At 49.4% G+C, this 17,716-nt stretch overlaps 1 protein-coding gene across 1 annotated transcript in view; it reads right to left on the reverse strand.

The window, feature by feature from the left end:
- LOC120020713 (phospholipid phosphatase-related protein type 5-like) overlaps window positions 1-17,716 on the reverse strand; it is a 49,522-nt gene that overhangs the window by 11,865 nt on the left and 19,941 nt on the right. Inside the window, exons 3-4 of the mRNA XM_038964434.1 lie at window positions 8,795-9,045; window positions 410-586 (exon numbers count right to left, since the gene is read on the reverse strand). Coding sequence (XP_038820362.1) covers window positions 410-586; window positions 8,795-9,045 — 428 coding nt within the window. The remainder of the gene's footprint in view (window positions 1-409; window positions 587-8,794; window positions 9,046-17,716) is intronic.

Here is a 17,716-nt window from a genome sequence, read left to right on the forward strand (position 1 = left end):
ATGCGTTTTTCTGGATTTTTTTGTTGTTATTCTGTCTCTCACTGTTCAAATAAACCTACCATTAAAATTATAGACTGATCATTATCAAATGCTTATTACAGTGAGGGAAAAAAGTATGTTATAAGCATGGAACAAATGTGTAATAAGCATGTAATAAACATGTAATAAGCAGTAATAAACATGTAATAAGCAGTAATACACATGTAATAAACAGTAATACACTTGTAATAAACAGTAATACACATGTAATAAACATGTAATAAGTATGTTATAAGCATGTAATAAACATGAGTATGTAATGAGCATGTAACAGGATTTAACAAACACATTCACAGAACTGATCCTTTTATCTTTAAACAGAAGTCTCTTTAAACAGAAGTCTCTAGTATAAAGACATTGGTTCGCTCACCATGAAGACTGCTATTGCCCCTCCGATGATGAACCCGGCGATGACGTCACACCAGTGGTTGCGGTACTCCACTACCCTGTTGATTCCTGTGAGGAAGGCCAGACACATAAGTCCCAGAGATAGGAGTGGCTTGGCCAGCTTGGTCCCCTTGGCCTTCACTTTTAACGTGATGTACATCTGCAGCAGGGAGACAAACACACACACAACAGTACTCAGTTTGATAGTATGTTAAGTGTTGTCATGACGTTGGCCTGAGTGGGGGAGGTTTTATGACCCCCATAAATAACTTTCCCCTTTTTCCTCTCTCTACTTTACCGATGTGACTATTGAAAATCCCTTTGTTAACATTGAGAGAGAGTCTGGTGACATCAAAAGATGGGAACAGAACCATATTTCGGCAATCCAACCAGCTGACAATATGCGTTGGTACTAAATGAATATGATGCCAGATCAGTTGGCGTCTGAGACGTTATTCCTGATGATAGGACGACAAACTGTATCTTGGAAAGCCTACACATTATAGTTATCAGATTCACATGGAATTGTTGTGCAATTTAAATGTTTAAATGTGAAACTATTTGTGAAAAGTTTAAATGTAATTTTAGCTTCCAAATGAGAGAATTGGGTTTTCATGAGTGAACTATGCTCAACTCAGTGGTCCTGCCCATGTGAACAGACATTGGTTATAAACTATGAAACACGCCCTTCTCTCCCTTCCTATATAAGCCCTTGACGAAAATGTAACTTCCTGTTCCAAGGACGTGTGGACTTGAGGTCCCCACGTTGAAAGGACAAAGACCACCTACAGAACTAAGCCAACCTCAGCAAGAACCTAACGAAATTAGCATCGAATTTCAATATGAAGGTGACAACCTACACGCCGGAAGGATGAATTTTGACTATACCAGCCAGAATATAGCATGAGCATATAGCATGGCAACTTGGTATGAACTTTGAACTCTTATTCACTAAAGAAGTGATACCTCCTAGCCGTCGTGTTAGTGCAGCAACTGTAGACGTGGGCTAGGAGAGGACGGACAGAGTAACTGTTCTACCACACGACGACGGTACTACCAAGTAATCCATTCTACCACGCTCCAATTCACCACTAGACATTCTTCAGAGGACCAGAGATCCATTAAGGACAAACAGGCCTTTCATCGACGACCAATCTACCGAAGCGCAGCTCAGAGTAAATATTTATTGCATTCTCCTTTTTCAAATGGGCGGTTATTTAGAATGCATAAGATTCTGTATTTACGGTAGCATAGCTTCTCCCTTTGTTACTCAGTCTTCCCGCTATTTCACTCAAACCCAACCCCCTCTCTTTGTGTAACCAGCCGTTGTACCTGGTGGACGGAACAGATACGTTTTCTTTATGACATAATTTGTAATCAATGTATGATCCATTCTGTGTGATTATTTAGGTATTTAGTAAATAAATAATTAAACCAAATTTTGTATTGCTGATTCAACTTGTTAGCCAGGGTTCGTGAAGATAACCAAGAATTTACAACTTTCAGATGAGACTGAATAAAGTGACGATTAAATATTGACTGCTATTGATGTAAAAGATTTCTAGGTCTTTAAGAGTTTATTCGGAAGATAACAGCTCTATAAACATTATTTTGTGGTGCACCGACTTTAGTTAATTATGTTCACCTGATTAGCTTAATCAGGTAATATTAATTACAGAGAAATGATTTTATAGAATAGCATGTCATATCACTTAATCCGGCATAGCCAAAGACACGACAGTGTGTAAGGGGGAGATGCTCAAGGATAATTTGCAATAAGCATGAATTATTAAGAGTTCATCACATTTTTGGGAGGGCTTATAATTTTCAACTATAAGATAATTGGTCGCGTTCAAGATCCTCAAATCAGTGATGCATTGTGGATAAATTGTGACTGACCTACAAATAATAATGAGTAGTTATTAACGAAGCAAGGTGATTTGTTGATCAGTCAGTTGCGACTCGCCTGCAATGCCGGCTGCAATGTCGAACAAGCCCATTGTCTCTGTAGTTCATTTGCTGAAAGAAAGGTACTGTTGCTGAATCTGCCACTAAAGGTTAACATTTTAAATGATTTTGCAGTTTCAATTTAGTTGGAGATGAGGAAACTTTTGCTCCAGTAACATTTGGAAACGACTTGCTGCATCATTGTTTCTGCCTTTCCAGCTCACCTCCAGTCCTTCGCTCCTTTAGCAACCAGCACTACTCTAGCGATAACATTGGAAATAATTAAGCGAATAGAAATACTGTCTTCTAGGCATTCCAATGTTATTCTGGACACATCAGCCACTCATCTATGGTAGAGTTAAAGTTAATTCGCCCCGAAGCCCCATGTTAAATAGAGGTCCAATTTCTTTGAGAGAAACGTGCATTCGGAAAGTATTCAGACCCCTTGAATTTTTACACATTTGGTTACATTACAGCCTTATTCTAAAATGGATGAAATTGTTTTTTCGACCCCATCAACTTACACACAATACCCCATAATGATAAAGCAAAAAAAAAACTCAAATTAATCACTAAAAAACCCCTGAAATATCACATTTACATAAGTATTCAGACCTTTTACTCAGTACTTTGTTGAAGCACCTTTGGCAGCGATTAAAGCCTTGAGTCTTCTTGGATATGGCACTACAAGCTTGGCACACCTGTATTTGGGGAGTTTCTCCCATTCTTCTTTGCATATCCTCTCAAGCTCTGTCAAGTTGGATGGGGAGCTGCGCAGCTACAGTATTTATAAGTCCGGGCTCTGGCTGGGCCACTCAAGGAAATTCAAAGACTTGTCCCAAAGCCACTCTTTGCTGTGTGCTTAGGGTCGTTGTCCTGTTGGAAGGTGAACCTTTGCCCCAGTCTGAATTCCTGAGGGCTCTGGAGCAGGTTTTCATCAAGGATCTCTCTGTACTTTGCTCCATTCATCTTTCCCTAGATCCTGACTAGTCTCTCAACCCCTGCCGCTGAAAAACCTCCCCACATCATGTTGCTGCCACCACCATGCTTCAACGTAGGGATGGTATTGGCCAGGTGATGATGAGTGCCTGGTATTCTCCAGACGTGATGCTTGGCATTCAGGCCAAACAGTTCAATCTTGGTTTCATCAGACCAGAGAATCTTGTTTCTCATGGTCTGAGAATTGTTTAGGCGCCTTTTAGCAAACTTCAACCGGGCTGTCATGTGCCTTTTACTGAGGAGTGGCTTCCGTCTGGCCACTCTACCATAAAGGCCTTTGGTCGAGTGCTGCAGAGATGGTTGTCCTTCTCGAAGGTTCTCCCATCTCCACAGAGGAACTCTGGAGCTCTGTCAGAGTGACCATCGGATTCTTGGTGACCTCCCTGACCAAGACTCTTCTCCCCCGATTGCTCAGTTTGGCCGGGCGGCCAGCTCTAGGAAGAGTCTTGGTGGTTCCAAACTTCTTCCATTTAAGAATGATGGAGGCCACTGTGTTCTTGGGGAACTTCAATGCTGCAGAAATGTTTTGGTACCCTTCCCCAGATCTGTGCCTCGAAATAATCCTGTCTCGGAGCTCTACAGACAATTCCTTCAACCTCATGGATTGGTTTTTCATCTGACGTGCACTGTCAACTGTGGGACCTTAAATAAACAGGGGTGTGCCTTTCCAAATTATGTCCAATCAATTAAATTTACCACAGGTGGGCTTCAATCAAGTTGTAGAAACACCGCAAGGATGATCAGAGGAAACAGGATGCACCTCAGCTCAATTTCGAGTCTCATAGCAAAGGGTCTGAATACCTATGTAAATAAGCAGTGATGCACCGATATGACATTTTTGGCCGATACCGATATCCGATATTTTCCTTGCGAAAAATACAGATACAGATAACCGATATTTAACATTTTAGCGGCCTTTTAAGCATTCTAGTAGTTAAATAGTTAACACACACACATGGACGCAGCGGTCTAAGGCACTGCATTTCAGTGCAAGAGGCGTCACTACAGTCCCTGGTTCCAATCCAGGCTGTATCACATCCGGCCGTGATTGGGAGTCCCATAGGGTGGCGCACAATTGGCCCACCGTCGTCTGGGTTTGGCCGGGGTAGGCCGTCATTGTAAATAAGAATTTGTTCTTAACTGACTTGTCTAGATAAATAAAGGTTGCACACACCACACTGACCAAAAGGTTATTTTGTTGGCATTTACATATGTCCCCATTACCAATAAAACATAATCAAAACCTATTTCTTTCACTTACTGTGCTGTTTCGTTGTTCATTTGTTCAGTCATTTCATTCTCAACCAGGATTTCTATGGAATGCCGTTTGGGTCTTTGTGTGTCAAAAAGATACGTGTGAAATTACACTATTTGACGTGTCAAATAAGCTTGTTGATAAATCAGGACCTGAATATGACTGCACGTCACATAATAATTTAACGCGTTCATACATTTTTTACGTAGTTTTTACACATTGATTACACTATCACTCGTATTTCATATGTCACAACGATTCATCGATACGTATGCTATGATGCTGGTAAAGTCGTCTAGCGCACAAACAGTGCTGGTCATGGATGAAAACAATGTTCTTCCCCAAAAACATAGCAAAACGACATAATCTGTTTCAGTAGCTATAGTTAGCTAGCTAACTAAATAGCTAGGTGTCATCATCTAAAATAACCCTAATTTAGAAGACAGTTCTTATTTGATTAATGGTGGTCGGACCCATCTATGTGAAGCTAGCCACAATAAGGATTAGCCACAATAGTGGACTTTGCCGTTAGCCTTCAAAATAAAGGTATGTAATTGACAGTGATGCAAATTAATACAAATAGTAGAATTATGCCATAATTGAATAGATCACACTAAACGAGGTTGGAATGTTGTTATATAAAATCAACAAGACGATAATTTGTTAATTTGACAAAAATCTGTTGAAATCACACTGGATGTATTAGACTTTAGAATTGCATTGGGGGCATACTTATTTCACTGTACAGCCTTACGTATGGATTGTGGATCAATGACATGGGATATCAGTCTACACGGTGACACCCAGAGAACATGGGATATCAGTCTACTCAATACCCAAGCTATTTTTTCCCAACGTCCTCCACAGAGTTATCAGACTCCAAAACATCCATGCAGTATTGTTTTTCCTTTGGAATAGTGTTCAATACACATAGGTTGACAATAAATGTGGCTCAATTCACAGTTGTTTCAGAGTCCCACAATAAGAGCTACGACGTGACCTCCCTGACCAAGACACTTCTCCCCCGATTGCTCGTCGTAGCTCTTATTGTGGGACTCTGCATGGATGTTTTGGAGTCTGATAACTGTGGAGGACGTTGGGAAAAAATAGCTTGGGTATTGAGTAGACTGATATGCCATTTCATTGATCCCAAATCCTTACGTAAAGCTGTACAGTGCAATATGAATGTCAATACACACCATAGGCTGACTGGGGAGGTGATTTCACAGTCCCGTGATAAGAGCTACAACGCTAATATTTGCGTAACTCTTCACAGTCGTGTTATGTGCGTATCACAGAATAGACTGATACCCCATTTCACTGCTTCACATTCTAACCTTGTTTGAAATTATCTAGTCTAAATATGGCATGAATCCACAAATTGTAACCTTCTGCATCACTTTCAATGAGGTACTTTCATTTTGAAGGCAAACTGCAAATTCCACTATTGTGCCTAATCCTTAGTGTGGCTAGCTTCACAACACATAAGACGGTCCGGTCGAGCATCACTAGCCAGATGAAGCTAGCTGGCTGCTTACAACATTAGCTTTGGGCAACAGGGTTAAGTAGCCGGCTAGCTATTTATTTTCATGAACTGAAGTTCTATTTCAATAGGCGAACAACAAGTGGCTACCTAGCTAATACTTCCTAAATCATTGCTAGAATAATGAACATGACTGCAGTTTCTACTGGTTATTGTTTTCAGGCTGGTTGTATTGGTGCTAGCTAGGTACCAAGCTAAAGCTAGCTAGCTACCCCAGAAGTTGCGTCAAACAAATAATGCTTAATTACTAACGCGGTATTGTAAACACATCATTCGTGGCCAGTGTTTGCTAGTTTGTACAGCTTTGACAGTGCTACTGATAGGGGTGGCTTCCACGTGCAAATTCAGAACACACAACATTCTATAATAGAACTGTGTTATTTTACATGTCAAATTAAAAACGTATTTAACGTGTCAAATAGTGTTATTGTCAAATAGTGTTATTTGACGTGTATATTTTTTGACACGCAAAGACCCAAATGGCATTCCATAGTATGTCGTGAAGCTAACTATTACTGTGTAACTCCGGTAAGGCAACATCTGAAAAATAGCGTGTGTACCGGTGCTCGACCAGTCGCGAAAGCCAACATCAACATCACAACATCACGACAGAGAATGGTTGATTGTCAAGGGCAAGGAATTCCATTATCTTGGCGTTAATGGATTTCGCCATTGAGTTGTCTCGCTGAAATTTTCGTACTCCTTCAAATGACTGCTCGACTTGTTGACTACTCGATCCACACAGCAAACATTGTGGGCTAGGTTAGGAGTGCTGTGTTGCACGTGTGGCGCAACATTTTATGTGGCGTCATTACGTCATGTACCTACGTTATATAGGTATATCGGTTTTGCACATAGGCTTTAAACTAGACATCGGGCCGATCCCGATGTTGGCATTTTAGCTAATATCGTCAGATTCCGATATGTTCACCGATATATCGTGCATCCCTATAAATAAGGTATTTTTATTTTATTTAAAAAACCTGTTTTCGCTTTGTCATTATGGGGTACTGTGTATAGATTTGATAAAGTTGTAACGTAACAAAATGTGGAAAAAGTCAAGGGGTATGAATACTTTCCGAATGCACTGTATATTGTGGCAACACTACAGTAACATGTCTATCCAACTGAGACTAATTAAATATGGCACTTCCCAAGAAACTTACAGTACAGTGAGGGCATACATTTTTGCTATGTGTGTGGCTGTGATTCCTGCGGAGGGAAAAAACGAAATCTTGATGTTAGTCTGCTAGTACCACCATTGCCATACTCTTACCAACTGAGCCACACAGATCAGACCATTTTCCACTAACCTCCAAGGTTCCATTATCATTAACTGTTATCGTTTCTGAAAAGCATGCCCACCAAACTGCTGTGTCTAGCCTCTACCCTCAGACTTCACATACAATCCATTTCTAGGAGAGAACTCTTTTCCTCCTTAGAAACATCCAAATCTTAGAGAACTCGCCACTTAGAGCTGAATTTGGAAATGAGGGAGCACAGAAGAGGACCGGGTGGTGATGCTGCTGATTTTGCAGCACCCTTCTCCCACCGTCTTCAGAGAGGAAGCTCTTCAATAAGAACTAATTTGATCAAAGCGCTCAATACCAGTGACATCAACAACAGCAGCAACCCCTCAAAACATCAACAGGGCATTCTGAGCAGAGCAGAATCCAAGCAGAGCATTCTACTCAGCCTACATCCAACCTTTCATTCAATATCATAGCAGCAGTACAATGTAGGCCCGGGGTGAAAAGCCATGGGCCTATCTTTCTAAATAACAACTGTATACAATTAGGTTCTAAATCTGAACTAAACAGGTAGTCACCACAGAGATATTGCACAACGGTCTACTCAGATCTCCCTTTAAATAAACATAATTTAGCTGTTCAAAAAGTAGTCAAGTCAAACATCTTTCCAATGGAACTTCTCAGTCTCATAAACATCAAATTAATAGGCAAACATTAACATTCTGAAATCCATTCAGAATTTCATAGCAATGAGCTCGCTTTGGTCAAATCAGGGAATATTTTCTATTCTCAAATGTTAAAGAGGTACCAGCAGAGTCAACATCAAGCTACTGAAGTAGGACCACCAATATAAATTAACTATGTATAATAGCCCCTTTAAACAAATCAAATTAAATAGTAACACAATAAGAATAACAATAACGAGGCTAATGTAAATTGTCCGGTGGTGATTTTTATGAATTGTTCAGCAGTCATTAGACTTGGGCTTGGGGTTAGAAGCTGTTGAGGAGCCTTTTGTTCCTAGACTTGGCGCTCCAGTACCGCTTGCCGTGCGGTAGCAGAGAAAACAGTCTATAACTTGGGTGACTGGTGTCTGACAATTTTATAGGCTTTCCTCTGACACCGCCTATTATATAGGTCCTGGATGCGGTGCTCAGTGTAGATTGAGAGCCGGTGTAGATTGGCTACAAACTGTCTTTAGTAGTACATTTGGCGTAGTCTGCAGGGTGAGAAACGTATAGTTAGCATGACATCCCCCACTTCACACTATGTACTGTATAATAGCAAACTGTGGTGTAATAATACCATCATACATCATCCCTAATAACAAACAAACAAAAACGGTGACTTCTCCAAATTGCATCCCTGATTTACCGCTGTGTAGAGTGCGGCATAGACACTGAGCGCCGCCTCTTTGGAGGGGAAGGATTTGCGGGCGTGCATGATGTCATCCTCGTTGCCCGTGCACGCCCCCTGTTGGTTGACGAAGCGGGCGGTCTGCACGCAGCCCAGGGCCGTGTAGTTGGGCTTACACACCGTCAGGAAGTGGGGGGACAGGTTCCCCGTCACCACTTGGCCCGCGTTCACAAATATGTCAGTGGAGAAAAGGCCAAAAGCGTACACACCTGGAGAGGGAGGGGGAGAAATAGAGAAAGCGAGAGAGAGCGAGAGAGAGAGAGAAAGAACGGGGGTAGAGACAGCGAGAGAAAGAGAGAGACAAAGGCGGGAGAGAGACAGAGAGAAAGGAGGGGCAGAAAGAGGGAGATTGATGAGGACATCAACAAAGGTCAGAGGTGAGGAAGTGAAGAGACAGAGTGATCAACCACTGTGTCTTATGAGTCACAGACTACTGATGAGCACCATGTAATTATCTTGTCTAGACTATAGTCCTTCACCTTGAATGTGTCCTTTGATGCGTTGATGGTGCAACACTAATCCAGATAAAATAAACAAACAATTGCTAAATGCTTGACTGCAGTTTATGATTATTCTCAAAAGTGAGATGACAAACTACTAGTCATTGAGCTGAGAATCTATTTAACTTAACTACCCAAAGATCTTTAAAATCTCTAAATGAGTGGTAAGAACAAGACAGGATGGTAGTGGGTTTCCATTTACTACTAGGTCTGACACATTTACTTCTAAGCCTGTCATTGCAAGAAAATCAGGTTGGACACACACTTAAGCCCAGAGGGTTACACTGGAAATGTGCTTCCTGTCCTATAAGCTGCCACTGGCCAAGACTACAGGGTCTCTCTGAGGAAATACTCAGAGTCTCACAGTCACTGCAAAAACCAGAGGAGGCTGATAGGAGGAGCTATATGAGGATGGGCTCATTAGGAATGGAATAAAAACAGTAACAAACACAGCAAACATATGGAATCCACATGTTTGACTCAATTCCCATTATTACATTCCAGCCATTACAATGAGTCCGAGCCCATCCTCCTACAGCTCCTCCCACCAGCATCCTCTGGTAAAATATAACACTACTGTTCATTTTAGGGCTGACTCCACTTAGTTGACTGGACGATTGTTTGGCCGATAGGCTGTTGGTCGACCGAGATTTATTAAGTCGAGTAGTCGCAATCTTTTTTTGTTGTTGCATGGTGCACAAGATACCTGTCTGATTTGCGTCTGTCTCAGTCTATGCACGCAGCCCTCCTACTGTCTATGCAGGCAGCCCTCCTACTGTCTATGCAGGCAGCCCTCCTACTGTCTATGCAGGCAGCCCCCCTACTGTCTATGCAGGCAGCCCCCCTACTGTCTATGCACGCAGCCCTCCTACTGTCTATGCACACAGCCCTCCTACTGTCTATGCAGGCAGCCCCCCTACTGTCTATGCAGGCAGCCCCCCTACTGTCTATGCAGGCAGCCCTCCTACTGTCTATGCATGCAGCCCTCCTACTGTCTATGCACGCAGCCCTCCTACTGTCTATGCACGCAGCCCTCCTACTGTCTATGCACGCAGCCCTCCTACTGTCTATGCAGGCAGCCCCCCTACTGTCTATGCAGGCAGCCCTCCTACTGTCTATGCACGCAGCCCTCCTACTGTCTATGCACGCAGCCCTCCTACTGTCTATGCACGCAGCCCTCCTACTGTCTATGCAGGCAGCCCTCCTACTGTCTATGCACGCAGCCACCCTACTGTCTATGCACGCAGCCCTCCTACTGTCTATGCACGCAGCCCTCCTACTGTCTATGCACGCAGCCCTCCTACTGTCTATGCAGGCAGCCCTCCTACTGTCTATGCACGCAGCCCTCCTACTGTCTATGCACGCAGCCCTCCTACTGTCTATGCAGGCAGCCCTCCTACTGTCTATGCAGGCAGCCCTCCTACTGTCTATGCAGGCAGCCCTCCTACTGTCTATGCAGGCAGCCCTCCTACTGTCTATGCAGGCAGCCCTCCTACTGTCTATGCACGCAGCCCCCCTACTGTCTATGCAGGCAGCCCCCCTACTGTCTATGCAGGCAGCCCCCCTACTGTCTATGCAGGCAGCCCCCCTACTGTCTATGCAGGCAGCCCTCCTACTGTCTATGCAGGCAGCCCTCCTACTGTCTATGCACGCAGCCCTCCTACTGTCTATGCACGCAGCCCTCCTACTGTCTATGCAGGCAGCCCTCCTACTGTCTATGCAGGCAGCCCTCCTACTGTCTATGCACGCAGCCCCCCTACTGTCTATGCAGGCAGCCCCCCTACTGTCTATGCAGGCAGCCCCCCTACTGTCTATGCAGGCAGCCCTCCTACTGTCTATGCACGCAGCCCTCCTACTGTCTATGCACGCAGCCCCCTTACAGTCTATGCACGCAGCCCTCCTACTGTCTATGCAGGCAGCCCTCCTACTGTCTATGCAGGCAGCCCTCCTACTGTCTATGCAGGCAGCCCTCCTACTGTCTATGCAGGCAGCCCTCCTACTGTCTATGCAGGCAGCCCTCCTACTGTCTATGCAGGCAGCCCTCCTACTGTCTATGCAGGCAGCCCTCCTACTGTCTATGCAGGCAGCCCTCCTACTGTCTATGCAGGCAGCCCTCCTACTGTCTATGCAGGCAGCCCTCCTACTGTCTATGCAGGCAGCCCCCCTACTGTCTATGCAGGCAGCCCCCCTACTGTCTATGCAGGCAGCCCCCCTACTGTCTATGCAGGCAGCCCCCCTACTGTCTATGCAGGCAGCCCTCCTACTGTCTATGCAGGCAGCCCCCCTACTGTCTATGCACGCAGCCCCCCTACTGTCTATGCAGGCAGCCCCCCTACTGTCTATGCAGGCAGCCCTCCTACTGTCTATGCACGCAGCCCTCCTACTGTCTATGCACGCAGCCCTCCTACTGTCTATGCACGCAGCCCTCCTACTGTCTATGCAGGCAGCCCCCCTACTGTCTATGCAGGCAGCCCTCCTACTGTCTATGCACGCAGCCCTCCTACTGTCTATGCACGCAGCCCTCCTACTGTCTATGCAGGCAGCCCTCCTACTGTCTATGCAGGCAGCCCTCCTACTGTCTATGCACGCAGCCCTCCTACTGTCTATGCACGCAGCCCCCCTACTGTCTATGCACGCAGCCCTCCTACTGTCTATGCACGCAGCCCTCCTACTGTCTATGCAGGCAGCCCTCCTACTGTCTATGCACGCAGCCCCCCTACTGTCTATGCACGCAGCCCCCCTACTGTCTATGCACGCAGCCCTCCTACTGTCTATGCAGGCAGCCCTCCTACTGTCTATGCAGGCAGCCCTCCTACTGTCTATGCAGGCAGCCCTCCTACTGTCTATGCACGCAGCCCTCCTACTGTCTATGCAGGCAGCCCCCCTACTGTCTATGCAGGCAGCCCCCCTACTGTCTATGCAGGCAGCCCCCCTACTGTCTATGCAGGCAGCCCCCCTACTGTCTATGCAGGCAGCCCTCCTACTGTCTATGCAGGCAGCCCTCCTACTGTCTATGCACGCAGCCCTCCTACTGTCTATGCAGGCAGCCCTCCTACTGTCTATGCAGGCAGCCCTCCTACTGTCTATGCACGCAGCCCCCCTACTGTCTATGCAGGCAGCCCCCCTACTGTCTATGCAGGCAGCCCCCCTACTGTCTATGCAGGCAGCCCTCCTACTGTCTATGCACGCAGCCCTCCTACTGTCTATGCACGCAGCCCCCTTACAGTCTATGCACGCAGCCCTCCTACTGTCTATGCAGGCAGCCCTCCTACTGTCTATGCAGGCAGCCCTCCTACTGTCTATGCAGGCAGCCCTCCTACTGTCTATGCAGGCAGCCCTCCTACTGTCTATGCAGGCAGCCCTCCTACTGTCTATGCAGGCAGCCCTCCTACTGTCTATGCAGGCAGCCCTCCTACTGTCTATGCAGGCAGCCCTCCTACTGTCTATGCAGGCAGCCCTCCTACTGTCTATGCAGGCAGCCCCCCTACTGTCTATGCAGGCAGCCCCCCTACTGTCTATGCAGGCAGCCCCCCTACTGTCTATGCAGGCAGCCCCCCTACTGTCTATGCACGCAGCCCCACTACTGTCTATGCAGGCAGCCCCCCTACTGTCTATGCAGGCAGCCACCCCTACTGTCTATGCACGCAGCCACCCCTACTGTCTATGCACGCAGCCCCACTACTGTCTATGCACGCAGCCCCACTACTGTCTATGCAGGCAGCCCTCCTACTGTCTATGCAGGCAGACCCCTACTGTCTATGCACGCAGCCCCACTACTGTCTATGCAGGCAGACCCCTACTGTCTATGCACGCAGCCCCACTACTGTCTATGCACGCAGCCCCCCTACTGTCTATGCACGCAGCCCTCCTACTGTCTATGCACGCAGCCCCCCTACTGTCTATGCACGCAGCCCTCTTACTGTCTATGCACGCAGCCCCCCTACTGTCTATGCACGCATCCCCCCTACTGTCTATGCAGGCAGCCCCCCTACTGTCTATGCACGCAGCCCTCTTACTGTCTATGCACGCAGCCCCCCTACTGTCTATGCACGCATCCCCCCTACTGTCTATGCAGGCAGCCCTCTTACTGTCTATGCACGCAGCCCCCCTACTGTCTATGCACGCATCCCCCCTACTGTCTATGCAGGCAGCCCCCCTACTGTCTATGCACGCAGCCCTCTTACTGTCTATGCACGCAGCCCCCCTACTGTCTATGCACGCATCCCCCCTACTGTCTATGCAGGCAGCCCTCCTACTGTCTATGCACGCATCCCCCCTACTGTCTATGCAGGCAGCCCCCCTACTGTCTATGCACGCATCCCCCCTACTGTCTATGCAGGCAGCCCTCCTACTGTCTATGCACGCATCCCCCCTACTGTCTATGCAGGCAGCCCCCCTACTGTCTATGCACGCATCCCCCCTACTGTCTATGCAGGCAGCCCTCCTACTGTCTATGCACGCATCCCCCCTACTGTCTATGCACGCAGCCCCCCTACTGTCTATGCAGGCAGCCCCCCTACTGTCTATGCAGGCAGCCCCCCTACTGTCTATGCACGCAGCCCTCCTACTGTCTATGCAGGCAGCCCCCCTACTGTCTATGCACGCAGCCCCCCTACTGTCTATGCAGGCAGCCCCCCTACTGTCTATGCACGCAGCCCTCCTACTGTCTATGCAGGCAGCCCTCCTACTGTCTATGCACGCAGCCCCCCTACTGTCTATGCAGACAGCCCCCCTACTGTCTATGCACGCAGCCCTCCTACTGTCTATGCACGCAGCCCTCTTACTGTCTATGCAGGCAGCCCCCCTACTGTCTATGCACGCAGCCCCCCTACTGTCTATGCACGCAGCCCTCTTACTGTCTATGCAGGCAGCCCCCCTACTGTCTATGCAGGCAGCCCTCCTACTGTCTATGCAGGCAGCCCCCCTACTGTCTATGCAGGCAGCCCCCCTACTGTCTATGCACGCAGCCCCCCTACTGTCTATGCACGCAGCCCTCCTACTGTCTATGCAGGCAGCCCCCCTACTGTCTATGCACGCAGCCCCCCTACTGTCTATGCACGCAGCCCCCCTACTGTCTATGCACGCAGCCCTCCTACTGTCTATGCAGGCAGCCCCCCTACTGTCTATGCACGCAGCCCCCCTACTGTCTATGCACGCAGCCCTCCTACTGTCTATGCACGCAGCCCTCCTACTGTCTATGCACGCAGCCCCCCTACTGTCTATGCACGCAGCCCTCCTACTGTCTATGCAGGCAGCCCCCCTACTGTCTATGCAGGCAGCCCCCCTACTGTCTATGCACGCAGCCCCCCTACTGTCTATGCACGCAGCCCCCCTACTGTCTATGCACGCAGCCCTCCTACTGTCTATGCAGGCAGCCCCCCTACTGTCTATGCAGGCAGCCCCCCTACTGTCTATGCACGCAGCCCCCCTACTGTCTATGCAGGCAGCCCCCCTACTGTCTATGCAGGCAGCCCCCCTACTGTCTATGCACGCAGCCCCCCTACTGTCTATGCAGGCAGCCCCCCTACTGTCTATGCACGCAGCCCCCCTACTGTCTATGCACGCAGCCCTCCTACTGTCTATGCAGGCAGCCCCCCTACTGTCTATGCACGCAGCCCCCCTACTGTCTATGCACGCAGCCCCCCTACTGTCTATGCACGTAGCCCTCCTACTGTCTATGCAGGCAGCCCCCCTACTGTCTATGCACGCAGCCCCCCTACTGTCTATGCACGCAGCCCTCCTACTGTCTATGCACGCAGCCCCCCTACTGTCTATGCACGCAGCTCTCCTACTGTCTATGCAGGCAGCCCCCCTACTGTCTATGCAGGCAGCCCCCCTACTGTCTATGCACGCAGCCCCCCTACTGTCTATGCACGCAGCCCCCCTACTGTCTATGCACGCAGCCCTCCTACTGTCTATGCAGGCAGCCCCCCTACTGTCTATGCAGGCAGCCCCCCTACTGTCTATGCACGCAGCCCCCCTACTGTCTATGCAGGCAGCCCCCCTACTGTCTATGCACGCAGCCCTCCTACTGTCTATGCACGCAGCCCCCCTACTGTCTATGCAGGCAGCCCCCCTACTGTCTATGCAGGCAGCCCCCCTACTGTCTATGCACGCAGCCCCCCTACTGTCTATGCAGGCAGCCCCCCTACTGTCTATGCACGCAGCCCCCCTACTGTCTATGCACGCAGCCCTCCTACTGTCTATGCACGCAGCCCTCCTACTGTCTATGCACGCAGCCCCCCTACTGTCTATGCAGGCAGCCCCCCTACTGTCTATGCAGGCAGCCCCCCTACTGTCTATGCACGCAGCCCTCCTACTGTCTATGCACGCAGCCCTCCTACTGTCTATGCACGCAGCCCTCCTACTGTCTATGCACGCAGCCCTCCTACTGTCTATGCACGCAGCCCTCCTACTGTCTATGCACGCAGCCCCCCTACTGTCTATGCACGCAGCCCCCCTACTGTCTATGCAGGCAGCCCTCCTACTGTCTATGCACGCAGCCCCCCTACTGTCTATGCACGCAGCCCCCCTACTGTCTATGCACGCAGCCCCCCTACTGTCTATGCAGGCAGCCCCCCTACTGTCTATGCAGGCAGCCCCCCTACTGTCTATGCACGCAGCCCCCCTACTGTCTATGCAGGCAGCCCCCCTACTGTCTATGCACGCAGCACCCCTACTGTCTATGCACGCAGCCCTCCTACTGTCTATGCACGCAGCCCTCCTACTGTCTATGCACGCAGCCCCCCTACTGTCTATGCAGGCAGCCCCCCTACTGTCTATGCAGGCAGCCCTCCTACTGTCTATGCACGCAGCCCTCCTACTGTCTATGCACGCAGCCCTCCTACTGTCTATGCACGCAGCCCTCCTACTGTCTATGCACGCAGCCCTCCTACTGTCTATGCACGCAGCCCTCCTACTGTCTATGCACGCAGCCCCCCTACTGTCTATGCACGCAGCCCCCCTACTGTCTATGCAGGCAGCCCTCCTACTGTCTATGCAGGCAGCCCTCCTACTGTCTATGCACGCAGCCCCCCTACTGTCTATGCAGGCAGCCCCCCTACTGTCTATGCACGCAGCCCCCCTACTGTCTATGCAGGCAGCCCCCCTACTGTCTATGCACGCAGCCCCACTACTGTCTATGCAGGCAGCCCCCCTACTGTCTATGCAGGCAGCCCCCCTACTGTCTATGCACGCAGCCCCACTACTGTCTATGCAGGCAGCCCCCCTACTGTCTATGCACGCAGCCCCACTACTGTCTATGCAGGCAGCCCCCCTACTGTCTATGCAGGCAGCCCTCCTACTGTCTATGCAGGCAGCCCCCCTACTGTCTATGCACGCAGCCCCCCTACTGTCTATGCAGGCAGCCCCCCTACTGTCTATGCACGCAGCCCCCCTACTGTCTATGCAGGCAGCCCCCCTACTGTCTATGCACGCAGCCCTCCTACTGTCTATGCACGCAGCCCTCCTACTGTCTATGCACGCAGCCCCCCTACTGTCTATGCAGGCAGCCCCCCTACTGTCTATGCAGGCAGCCCCCCTACTGTCTATGCACGCAGCCCCCCTACTGTCTATGCAGGCAGCCCCCCTACTGTCTATGCAGGCAGCCCTCCTACTGTCTATGCACGCAGCCCTCCTACTGTCTATGCAGGCAGCCCTCCTACTGTCTATGCACGCAGCCCTCCTACTGTCTATGCAGGCAGCCCTCCTACTGTCTATGCAGGCAGCCCTCCTACTGTCTATGCAGGCAGCCCTCCTACTGTCTATGCAGGCAGCCCTCCTACTGTCTATGCACGCAGCCCCCCTACTGTCTATGCAGGCAGCCCTCCTACTGTCTATGCACGCAGCCCTCCTACTGTCTATGCAGGCAGCCCTCCTACTGTCTATGCAGGCAGCCCTCCTACTGTCTATGCAGGCAGCCCTCCTACTGTCTATGCAGGCAGCCCTCCTACTGTCTATGCAGGCAGCCCTCCTACTGTCTATGCAGGCAGCCCCCCTACTGTCTATGCACGCAGCCCTCCTACTGTCTATGCAGGCAGCCCTCCTACTGTCTATGCAGGCAGCCCTCCTACTGCCTATGCAGGCAGCCCTCCTACTGTCTATGCAGGCAGCCCTCCTACTGTCTATGCAGGCAGCCCTCCTACTGTCTATGCAGGCAGCCCTCCTACTGTCTATGCACGCAGCCCTCCTACTGTCTATGCAGGCAGCCCTCCTACTGTCTATGCACGCAGCCCTCCTACTGTCTATGCACGCAGCCCTCCTACTGTCTATGCAGGCAGCCCTCCTACTGTCTATGCAGGCAGCCCTCCTACTGTCTATGCAGGCAGCCCTCCTACTGTCTATGCAGGCAGCCCTCCTACTGTCTATGCAGGCAGCCCTC

Source organism: Salvelinus namaycush, chromosome 25 (assembly GCF_016432855.1).
Source record: "Salvelinus namaycush isolate Seneca chromosome 25, SaNama_1.0, whole genome shotgun sequence".
Taxonomy (NCBI): domain Eukaryota; kingdom Metazoa; phylum Chordata; class Actinopteri; order Salmoniformes; family Salmonidae; genus Salvelinus; species Salvelinus namaycush.